Source organism: Salvelinus namaycush, chromosome 2 (genome assembly GCF_016432855.1).
Source record: "Salvelinus namaycush isolate Seneca chromosome 2, SaNama_1.0, whole genome shotgun sequence".
NCBI lineage: Eukaryota > Metazoa > Chordata > Actinopteri > Salmoniformes > Salmonidae > Salvelinus > Salvelinus namaycush.
The window spans coordinates 11,084,787-11,096,810 of record NC_052308.1 but is presented as its reverse complement, the minus strand read 5'-3'; the positions used below and the strand labels follow the sequence as shown (position 1 = coordinate 11,096,810).

Below are 12,024 nucleotides of genomic sequence, written 5' to 3'. Positions count from 1 at the left end.
ACTGGACGTCAGTAGAATCCAAACGACCACAAAGATTACAGTAGACTTGTCTTAATGACACAAAAACGATTTTCTCTGTCACACACTCAGTCACAACACACGTGTCTGGCTGCAAAAGTGCATTGTGAGTGACGTCAGCAGCAGCAATTTCAGCAAATTGCAAATCATTGTTGGCTGACTGCAGCAGCAGTAGTACGCGTTCGACGAGCCAAACCCAAATGAATATAGTTGGTCATGAATGTTTGATCTTGAACAGAACTTAGAACATCAATCAACATGTCTCAATCAAAATTGTACAGCCAGAAGTACAGAAAGGAGTGGGAGTCTGTCCCTGAACAAATGTCAAATCATATTTTTCGCCGAGATGGCCAGACAATTTGAGTAACGTTATTGTGTATTCCACGCAATGACGCAGTTTTACGTTATCACGCAATGACATCAAAACGTCATTTAGCAACAAATCAACCTGCCTCTAGCAACTTACCCTGAAAATTAGTTGGCAACACTGCAGCCATCCCACTTTTAGTTCAGAGAGAAACCACTCAGACAGCGTGAAGGTAAAGATAGATTTGTCTTACATGCATCAAAATCTAGGCTAAGCAAATCATTTTGAATAAATGTGAACTTTGATCACAGGCAGATCAATGACAATGTGTGCTTGTGGGCAATACGAGCTATGAGCTGTAACTTTCCCTGGAGATCGATTACAGAAAACTTGACAAGAATCCTTCCTACATTTCATTTGGTGGCTATCGGCCAAGCGACAATGAAGCTAGCCTTCACTACATGCACAACACTCAACAAATTGCATACAGACATTAGATACAATCAATGAGGTCCTAACAGGCCTAATGTAGCAGATTAAATGCATTTACACATGCAGATATCACATACTTTTTATGATGTAATATCTGTAGTGCTTTGTTTACAATATACTGTATTCTATGACGCTACAACCTGGACTCATGGGGTAGACGTAACAGTAGATGTAAATCTGTCTACCTCCATTTAGTTTGATATTTTATATTTAGTATGGTGTATTAATTTGTGGATGTCCATCATCCTTTTCGTATGATACTGTATATTACGAATTGCAATCCGTACAATATGTCGTAAATACGCCCACCCATCCACTCCGACCAACTACCCTTGTTTTGTTTTTGCCTTAAGTAAACTCAGTAGCGTGCCGTGGGCCTGGGGCCTGGGCCTTCAGTGAGGTCCTACACAGTCCCACCCGAATTAATCCACCTCTTATTACAGAAACGCAGTATAACCAGGCGTTGCGTCACCTTGAAATTGACATTTTTATTCAGAGAATTGCAGGGGAAGAGTACAATACAGTACAGTTCAACTAATAGGCAAGAACATAGTCGAGTGCAACAGAGTTATATTAATATTCTTCTTCTATCCATTTCTGGTCCACAAACTTTGAGCTTTAAGTCCCCAAAAAAATAAATACAGTGTGTTCACTAAACAGCGCATTGTCGCACCCAAAGCAGTTTCACCGTGATGATAAAGACACATAACTATTCACTGAAAATAAAAGAAAGAAAACAAATAATTTGCAACATAGGCTATTTGCCATTTTATTTTGTTAATATATAGGGTATTTAATATTAACGAAATAAAATGCGAAACATACATACACATTTAATAAAAAATAACATGCATTGTATGCCTACTCACCAAAGACTGATTATTTGAACACAAAATCCTTCCTCCTTTCTTTCCTCAAGAAGACTTCAATGACTCTGTTGTACAGTCTATCTGTGCGTTTTAGTTCCACCAATAAGTCCTTTTCTATCGACATGGAGGCTAATGCTGAAAGCCGAGTCTGTCCAGTAGCATTTCTGGAATACGTTTTGATTCGCTTTAAGGCCGAGAATGACCGCTCGACAGAAGCCGTGGACACAGGGATAGTCACTGTCACACATGCCAATGTGTAAAGTTGCCCCATGTCCTCATTCAGATTTTTCTGCTTATTAAGGAAATCAAGGAGATCAGAGGGACTTTTCCCTTCAAAATCAGTCATAGCATACATTACAGTCAGTTCTGTTTTTAGCTTGGATAGGTCGAACAGTGTTCCGTGACTCTCTGTTAAGCTGGAGAAGGCTGTTTGCGGGAATTTTTTCCGGTAGGTCTGAAAGTGCCGGGGGTCCAGGAGGGAGAGAAACATTAATTTTTCGTGGTCTTGAAACCTGTTTCGTATCTGGCAAAGAATGTTGTCCAGAATATTGCTGTGGAGTTGTTGATAGTATGTGCGAGGGTCTCCTTGTGGGCCTCTGCGTGCGCTGGGTAAACTTGAGATGCGCGCTGTGTCATCGTAGATTTGACTGAACCTGCACCTCTCTCGCTCAATTGTGTCACAAAACTCGTTCGCCCTTGTCAGGCAGAATTGTACATCCAAAGTTTGTTTCTGTAGAATTCCAAAAAGCACATCCGAATAATTAAAAATCCCATTGAATGTTTCAAGCAAAAAACAAAACTCAAAATCATCCAAACGTGCATTAAATCCATCAGCCATAAGCACAGTATCCCCGTCATGGTCATCATGATGTTCCAGTAAGTGGTTAAACAGCTCCTTTAGAGCAACTCTCTTTTCAAAGACTGCATTGACCAATCTAGATGTATATTGCCACCTCGTTGGTGCAACCTTAGGAAGACGACGCTTGCAGATGTCATCCAGCAGTTGCGTGCGCTTAGGGGATCGTGAGAAAACTGCTGCAAGGCCATTGAGGTTGGCAAAGAAGACCTTGCACTTCATTCTTTAAGCTTTGAGGCTCCTTGAGTCAGTACTACATTTAGTCGATGTGCATAGCAGTGAATGAATAAGGCCATCGGTGCCCTCCTTAACTTTAGCCTGCACCCCATTGAGTCCAGATGCCATGACTGCTGCGCCATCAAAACACTGTGCCACAACTTTATCCAGACTACATTCATTTTCCTCCAAGAAACGGAAAATAAGAGCGGCAATGTCATCAGCTCGCTTGCCGCTTGTCACATCTTCAAATCGGATAAATCGCTCCTTGACTCCTGTGTCCGTCACATAACGCAGGACGAGTGAGAGCTGTGCTGCATTTCCCACATCTGTTGTCTCGTCCACCATAACAGCAACAAAGGGAGCTTTTTTAATCTCCATTTTGATCTCTTCTCCCATCACTTCAGCAATAGCATAAATTAGGTCATTTTGTATTTTGCCGGACGTCCCAATGAACACTTTGTTAGTGGACAGGTGGTATTGTAAATCTGTGTTGCTTTCAGAAAGAAAAGAAAGAAGCTCCACGTAGTTCCCTTTGTTTGTGGAGTCAGCACTTTCATCGTGTCCCCTAAAAGAAAGTTCCTGTTTACCCAAAAACATGACACAATCAATGAGTCTTTTCAATTTTTCCCTATTTTTCTTCACCTTTTCATTGTGCAGCTCCGTTGCCCTGCGCGATTGTTCATTGAGCTGTAGATCCACTCGGGTGTCCCCAAAAGTTTTCAAAAGCACCATTGCTTGTAAGTGCCCAGCCGTACTTTGGTGTCTCGTTGCTGCCTTGGTTAGACAACTCAAGTTTGCAAAGCCAGTGTGGCTCCAAACACCAAATCGATCACTTGCAAATAATAGGCATTCCCAGCAGTACAGTTTGCAGTGCTTCTCGGAGCCTGTGAGCCATTGATAGCGCTCGTAGTTGGAACTTTGAAAGTGGCGAACGAACCCGTTTCCCGCCTGTGACAGGCTTTGTAGCATCGGCGTCGGGCGACCTCTCCTTACAATGTCTAACTTTTCTTGAAAAGTTCGTCTTGAGAATGGCGTTATAATTATATCTTCGACCAAATCGATATCTTCTCCTCCTTCCGCCATTGTGGGTTGAAAAAACAGCTTAGTCGTACGCAAATTAATTCGTTTATCAAATTCAGTTTCCTAGTTCTGAGGATCTGCATAGACCTGCCCATAGGACCTGCTTCTCAATATTGGTAATCCAATCAAAAGACGTGCACGCACTACGCCTGCTAGCTGGCTCCTGTGTAACACTGGAGCCAGCCAGCAGGCGTACAATAGCCAACTCTAAAGCTGATTGGTTGACACTAAATTTTCATTTCCATTCACTTTAAGCTACAAGCGCCCGCACTGTTGATTCTGAAGGCCTGAGGGCAGATTTTAGACCCCTGGCAACACATGATGGCTGAATATGATTGGATAAAAGATCTAACATAAAGGCCAGCCCTCCAAATCTCAACCTGGGGCTGGAAGCAGTGCAACCAAGAGGAAAGCTATGAAATGAAGAGTATAATTCTTACTCTGGGGAATAATTTAATACATATTTGTGGGAAAATATATTTAAAAAATATATATATTCTGATGATGTTTAGGCCAGCAGAGAAGGCCTTGCTGGCCCTGACGGCCCACCACTGAGTAAACTTCTGTCTTATAACCATACCATACAGTACTAATTTGAGTGTCCCGGATTTACATTACTATGTTACATCTAGTTTATGAGACCAGGCTGGACAATAACCTGAAACAGGACTATTGGATGTAAGGCACTGGAAATGTTACAGACTTTGGCTTTAATTTACTTTTTCACCATCTTTCTTCAAATATTTGGTGATTATATTTAGACTGTATTACTTTTTTTTAACCCCCTTCATAGGATGTGTGCTGCTAAAATGACAGAAGGGAGCTTGCATGTGGAATCCTGCAAGGCCCCTCTGTTTTACAGACAAGCTGAACCGGCTACAGGTGAAGTCCATCTGTCTGTCCTACTTCTGCACGGCATCCGTTTCTCATCTGAGAATTGGCTCAATATAGGAACACTGGAGACATTGGCCAAAGCTGGCTGTCGTGCTGTGGCCATCGACCTACCAGGTGAGCTTCAGTTGTGAGAATAGTAGTAAATTAGTAGTTGAGGAGTTGATTAAGCAACAAAAACATAATTCATGACTCAATGAATCACTGACCTGTAACTCCATCTGTCTCTTCCTCTACCTTCTCCCCACCACTGGGTTTTGGTCAGTCTATGTCAGCAGTGGCCCCATCCGCTGTAGGAGAGCTGGCCCCTGGTGGGTTCCTGAAGCAGGTGTGTGAGGCCCTGGGGATGGGGCCAGTGGTGGTAGTCAGTCCCTCTCTCAGTGGCATGTACTCCCTGCCCTTCCTCTTCCAGCACGAGGCTCTGGTCCGGGCATACATCCCTGTGGCTCCCATCTGCACTGAGAAATTCACAGCAGAGCAGTACATCAGCATACAGGTGCGTACATGTGTGTGCTTAGGGATTATAGCTCTCTCCTCTCTCTTTTCTCTTCTCTGGTTGGTCAGTGATTGTTGCAAACACTGGCTTTGCTCCTATGCAACATGTCCTGTGTTTGGGTGCTCTGTGTGTGTAACGGATGTGAAATGGCTAGCTAGTTAGCGGGTACGCGCTAGTAGCGTTTCAATCAGTTACGTCACTTGCTCTGAAACCTAGATGTAGTGTTGCCCCTTGCTCTGCAAGGGCCGCGGCCTTTGTGGAGCGATGGGTAACGATGCTTCGTGGGCGACTGTTGTTGATGTGTGCAGAGGGTCCCTGGTTCGCGCCCGGGTCGGGGCGAGGGGACGGTCTAAAGTTATACTGTTACATTGATGCTGTTGACCCGGATCACTGGTTGCTGCGGAAAAGGAGGAGGTTGAAAGGGGGGTGAGTGTAACGGATGTGAAATGGCTAGCTAGTTAGCGGGTACGCGCTAGTAGCGTTTCAATCAGTTACGTCACTTGCTCTGAAACCTAGATGTAGTGTTGCCCCTTGCTCTGCAAGGGCCGCGGCCTTTGTGGAGCGATGGGTAACGATGCTTCGTGGGCGACTGTTGTTGATGTGTGCAGAGGGTCCCTGGTTCGCGCCCGGGTCGGGGCGAGGGGACGGTCTAAAGTTATACTGTTACATGTGACTGCCTGGAAATTGGAAATTGCCTTTTAAAGCCGTATTGTCTACAACCTGCGATCAGATTGAAACCCGGCCTTTGTATGTGAGATTGGGTAACAGTTTATTTGAACTAGCCACCTCTACTTTCATTCCAGGATGCTCAGCTAAAGGAGGTTTCTCTGAACAACCTGAGGAAGCTAGCCAATCACAAGGTGTTGGTGATGAAAGGAGCAGGACATCCATGCTATCTGGACGACCCAGCCACGTGGCACACGGCTCTCACTGACTTTTTCAGTACGTTGTGATGTTGTTCAGTGTCATTGGGATATCTGTCCATGGATGCAACACTATACGTTAAATACCTACTAACATTTCTTTCTATATAAAATCGACTATGTATGTTGTTGGTAACTTGTGGAATAGACACCGGATTCAGGATTAGACCCACCCGTTGTATAATATTTGTCAAAAGCTAGGAGGGAGGATTTTTTAGTGTGATGTTTTGAAGACCTGTAAATAGGTCACTGATGATAATGTATGTGAACTGTGTGGTTGTAGCCTATACAGCAGGGGTCTCCAACCCTGTTCCTGGAGGGCTACCGTCCTGTAAATTTTCACTCCAATCCCGAGTTGCAACTAACCTGGTTCAGCATATCAACCAGCAGATTATTAGAATCAGGTGTGCCCTGCTATAAAGTAGGTATGTACTGGACATGAGTCCTGGCATTTCAGAGATGTAAAAACAAACACCAGACAATTAAATGAAGTGAAAAATATGAACATTATTTAATAACTGATTCTCTGTAATAAACAATTTGAAAATATTTTACAAGGAGTCACAGACACAATATTTTACAAATTTTACCCTCTTCTTTTTTTTTGTTGCTTTATCAGTACAAAAGAATGGAGCGACATGGACCAATGCCCAGAGAGAGGGAGCTAAATCTTCCGCGCACACACATACACACTCAGACACCCACAAAAAAAATTTAAAAATAAAAACAGTTTAGATCTCAAACTTATCTTTACTTTATTCCATTTTTTTTTTACTTCACTTAGAATTTGACTGAATTTATACTTTTTTTGTTACAGATTTTTTTTTTTTTTACACATTTGTCAAACATGGTCACATAGCACCAGACTACAGACTACAGAATCACATACACACGTGTCTTTCCCACAGAGACGCACGGACACCGCAAGGGTAGGCAGGGGCAGGGCCACGTGAAGACCCTCCCTTTAGGGCTGGCTGTAAAGCAGACCCGGTCCTCTCACCCCAAACTTGACCTTTTTTCCCCTTATTTTTTTAGAGCAAAAAGTAAAATTTTCAAACCACAGAAAACCGACCTGTGTCCCTCAGCACACGATTGGGTCCCCTTCTGGGACACACAGACATACAAATCATGATTCTTTTACCTTTTGTTTGACACAGTCCCATGCTGTTCTGTGGAGACCCACTCCCTGAGCTAGCCTCTGACATCCCACACAGGGAATAGACATCCTTGGCTTACTTCAGTCTAGAGCTGAACATCCCCCAGCTGTGCATGTGTAGGTATAACTGTTAGTGTTACATGTGTGTGCTTTGTGCATGTGGGTGCATAAGGGTGTAACTGCATGTCTGAATGTGTAAATTTGTCAGTGCTTGTGTCTGCTGCTGAGCCAGAGGAAGTCACAGGGGGTTCATTTCCACAGCGAATGTAAATTTGGTAAATTTGGAGATCTACAGAGGGACAAACAAATGCTGTGATATAATAAAACAATAAAATGCAACAGGACTATCTATACGAGGAATTTAAAAAATAGTGAACCCAAACATTGAAAGGAGACAATTGCAAACGTCAGATTCTGAGTTTCTATTTGGTCCAGTCTTTCACTGAGATAGGGATCCTGGGTGGGGCAGCGGTCTAAGGCACTGCATTCCAGTGCTAGAGGCGTCACTACAGACCTGGGTTCGATCCCGAGCTGTATCGCAACCGGCTGTGATCGGGAGTCCCATAGGGCAGCGCACAATTGGCCCAGCATCGTCCGGGTTTGGCCGGGGTAGGCTGTCATTGTAAATAAGAATTTGTTCTTAACTGACTTGCCTAGTTTAAAATAAAAAATATAATTATGCAGTTACTAAACATTTTGTCTTGCCAAAAATTATATTGTTCACTGTACATTATGTGTGTATTTATGGTTACAGTAAAGGAGGTTTTGGGGTTTAGATGTTGTATTCACGTTAACAGTGAGGCGGGGTGGAGGGATTTCAGAGTCAATACAGATTCAGAGTCAATGTAAACTATGAAAGTCCTCCACTCCAAGCAGCAATGTGTACAAGAAACTCACACCATTTTATATCGACGGACACATCAAAACCTAAACCTCTTTAAATCCAGAGTGCAACATTCTGGATTGGGAAAGTCTGTGGAGAAAGTGAATATTTGGGAGGCTCACTGTGTGTGTGTGTGTGTGTGTGTGTGTGTGTGTGTGTGTGTGTGTGTGTGTGTGTGTGTGTGTGTGTGTGTGTGTGTGTGTGTGTGTGCGTGCGTGCGTGCGTGCGTGCGTGCGTGCGTGCGTGCGTGCGTGCGTGCGTGCGTGCGTGCGTGCGTGCGTGCGTGCGTGCGTGCGTGCGTGCGTGCGTGCGTGCGTGCGTGCGTGCGTGCGTGCGTGCGTGCGTGCGTGCGTGCGTGCGTGCGTGCGTGCACGAGTGTGTGTAAGAGGGAGAACACTGAAACACTAAGGCATTTAGAGAGGCTTAGTCACTATGTATCCTTTGAAACAGAAACACACGGACATATTAAACATTATTTTTGAACACCTCTGTGAATACAGTAGTCACATACAGTATGCAGCTCCCTCATGACAATATATTGAGCAAACAGGTGAGACAAAATTGGATTCTTTTTTTTTTTGTAAAATAATTTTTTCCCCTCCATAACAACATCTGATATAACACTTCTTCCATTGGAATTGGAACAACAAACAGCTATGCTACCACAACTGTCATTCCCCATCCTCTCAACCCAGTTTTAAAGACATTCCCTCTGAGGGTTAAAACAAACATACACCCATACACAAACACAAACGCACATACGGTTCAGACAGAAACGCAATGATAGCGGTCAGGTGACCCTATAAAGGTAGATCTATGACCAGTTAAGTCGATTTATACTGATAGTTTAGCTCTATAGATGGCTCTGTAAAGGTACTGTACAGCAACTCTATCTGGTAGCAATCAGGTAGCCCTGGAATTGTACAGCAGCCAGGAGCCACAGCCAATCGAAAGTCTACATTGAGCTACAATAACGTCTAGTCAATATGGTGTCTCTATAAAGCTACCGTAGATATACTGTATAGCCAACAGACTTGCTCTATAAAGATCCTGTAGCTCCACAGCCATAAGGGTGCCTCTTCTATAAAGGTACTGTACAGTAGCTCAAGAGACAATGCTTTCCAAAACAAAGTGCATCAAGGCACTATGACAACAGAAAGTGGCTCCTAAACATGGAGTCTAATGACATTTCACTTCAAATTGATCAGAATGACATGTAACAGAAAACTCAAACTGCAGCTCAGTCGTCACCGTACAGTAAGTTGTAGTGGCCTCGGCTGCATTCCTTTATGTGGGAAATGTTAAGCCCCAATCCCCCAATAGCAAATGGTCTGAAGTTACACAGCGTCTGTCAAAGGTAATACAAGCTAAGTTCTGCCAAAACCTACCTGCAACTAAAACGAGATACTTATGGGCCAGTCTGAATAGATATTAGTATATCTGCTCTGCTGTGGTGACAACAGATATTAAACACATACAAATATAGTCCTAGGAACATTAGTGGACCTGGTGGAGCGGCTGTATGAGGATTGGCAGAGGGGTTAGCTTTCACTGGGTTAGGAGTAGAGGTCAGTAAGAATGTCCACTGATCAGAAAGGATCCCACTGGGCACAGTTGTCAATTCGACATCTATGCCACGTTGGTTCAATGTAATTTTGTTGAAATGACGTGTAAACAACGATTCAATTAGTCTGTGGAGAGTGGGAAAGTACACACCACCTACAGCAATGAAGCCCAAACGCACAGACTTTTCAGAGGCTTAATATCGATTCATAATAAACTGGTGTAGCCTAGTATTTGAATTATTTTTGTAAGGGCGAAAGTTATAATTTGCTTTGTCTGATTTGGACACATAATTACCAATTCATTAACTAATATCAGTCATCTATGATGATGGACACATAATTACCAATTCATTAACTAACATCAGTCAACTATGATAATCAAATGTGTCACGGATTCCCCCGGTACTGCTGCTCATTCCGTGCACCAGTTCCGGAGGTCTACGTCACCGGCTTCTAGGTGCCACTGAACGGTCTCATTATGCACACCTGATTCCCATTCTCCTGATTAGTAATTGTATATATGTGCCCTCTGTTCACCAATGTCTTGTCGGTTATTGTTCCCATGTCTGTTGGTCTTGTGAGTACCTGTGCTTTGTTGCTTCGGCTTTCTGCGTGTATTGTGTACTCGTTATTAACGGGTCCCGTGTATTGTTGTGCATTTGTTATTATGGGTTTCGTCCTGTGTAGTGTATTGCGGGTCTCATCCTGTGTATTTATTAGAGACCTCACTCTTTTGTTTGGGTTACATCCCTGTGTTTTTGTACACATGTTTGTTTTGGGCTTTGTCTCGGTGCCTCTCATGGCATGTTGTATTTTTGGGTGGAGTATTAAAAACCCCTATTATGTATTCCTGCGCCTGTCTCCAATCATTTATACAACGTGACAAAATGTATTCTTTGTAAGACTACTATTTCATAGAATAGTTCCATGTTACCATGATTATAAATCTAATACTGTGCTTCCAGGGGCAGAAACAGTTCTAACTTCAAGTGGAGAACAGTAGAGGTGTACAAGAAGAATTGGAATTCAGGCAACTCAGATATTCCTAACACTATTTCTCCAGCTTTCCTTTCTGGGTTTCTCTTTTTCCTCTCACTTGGTTATAAAAACAAGACCACATGAAAGTCTCTCATTTTGGCAAGAAGTAGATATAGTGCATAAATAAATTAATGTAACAACTTTCATTGCAAATGATACCCTAACATGTGCTTTGAATACTCAACACTTCAACAGTTTATAATTGTATGTTTTTGTATACTTGAAAGTTCTTTTTCTCCTTAATGTTCTTGTTACAGTAGCTATGAACGTCTGAATGGTCCGTACAGTAACCCCCTATGAGAGACACATGACAGAGCGAGGAAACTGATCAGGTCAGAGATGAGTGAGCGAGATGGAGGCCATGTCTCCTCATCCCATCTGACTAACAGAGGCACAAACAGACAACCTAAACTCTGCTGTGTCCATGACGGTTGGAGCTCTGTGACACGGCATCCAACTTGTCTTTTCACTTGTCACTCGTCTTGTTGATGCGGGTGGGGATGGGGTCTTTTTTCTTTTCTGACATAGCCTCTGATAATTGTGGTGGTTGGAACACCAACCTTCTGAATCTCTTCCCATTGATGAAGGTACGCAACTCGCTGAGAACACAAATGTCCTGCAACTGTCACTAAGCAACAACAATTGAAGCTAGCTGGGTACAGTAGCGCGGTACTCAGGGCTTCCAAGTTGCAGTGACAGGAAGTCCCATTATAACCTATGACTAGAGCAGGGGCGGAGCATAGAGGGGAGAGAGTGGGAGCGTTAGGATGGACAAAGAGCTGGGGAGAGCAGACTGGAGGAAAATTAAAGTAAAAGGGGCAGAATATGGGGGCTGGCGATTGGATAGAGGAGGAAGAGCTGAATCATGAGCAGGGTCTGGAGTGAGGGGCGGAAGGAGTGGCCCCGCCCACAGTCTGATGTGTTCTCCTGGAGAGTAAAGGAGACATTTTTAGTCATACAGTAGAATTTAAAAAAATAAAAAATAAATATTCTTAGTGTGTGTCTTAGTGAAAATAGAATCTATGCGCATCAGCATATTTACAGTATATGTTTATTGTAGGGTCTGCTGAGTTGTACAGTCAGTTGTAAGTCTTACAGAAAGATTGTAGTCGTAGCACACAGCGGGCCCTTTTCGATACCTCGCTGCACTCATGTCCTCACATGATGGGTTATCCTCCTTGACTGGAAGAGGCGTGGTTAAGGAATGACTCACACTACCTTTCAGTGGGGA

General features: G+C 43.4%; 2 protein-coding genes across 2 annotated transcripts in view; one reads left to right on the top strand and one right to left on the bottom strand.

Annotated features, from left to right (window-relative positions):
* Nucleotides 1–464: 464 nt before the first annotated feature.
* LOC120024386 (protein ABHD14B-like) lies at nt 465–6,680 on the top strand. Its single transcript, XM_038968625.1, has 4 exons — nt 465–557; nt 4,635–4,852; nt 4,990–5,228; nt 6,032–6,680. The coding sequence occupies exons 2-4, from the start codon at nt 4,636–4,638 to the stop codon at nt 6,179–6,181; spliced, it is 606 nt and encodes a 201-aa protein (XP_038824553.1). The 5' UTR covers nt 465–557; nt 4,635; the 3' UTR covers nt 6,182–6,680.
* Nucleotides 6,681–11,597: 4,917 nt separating this feature from the next.
* Nucleotides 11,598–12,024, bottom strand: part of LOC120020369 (voltage-dependent calcium channel subunit alpha-2/delta-2-like) — a 298,389-nt gene continuing 297,962 nt past the window's right edge. Inside the window, exons 37-38 of the mRNA XM_038963972.1 lie at nt 11,890–11,975; nt 11,598–11,720 (exon numbers count right to left, since the gene is read on the bottom strand). Coding sequence (XP_038819900.1) covers nt 11,598–11,720; nt 11,890–11,975 — 209 coding nt within the window. The remainder of the gene's footprint in view (nt 11,721–11,889; nt 11,976–12,024) is intronic.

Coding starts and splice junctions, on each gene's coding strand:
- LOC120024386 (XM_038968625.1), top strand. CDS start 4,636: ATGTGTGCTGCTAAAATGACAGAAGGGAGCTTGCATGTGGAATCCTGC. Junction 4,853..4,989: donor GGCCATCGACCTACCAGGTG/AGCTTCAGTTGT, acceptor CACCACTGGGTT/TTGGTCAGTCTATGTCAGCA. Junction 5,229..6,031: donor AGCAGTACATCAGCATACAG/GTGCGTACATGT, acceptor CTTTCATTCCAG/GATGCTCAGCTAAAGGAGGT.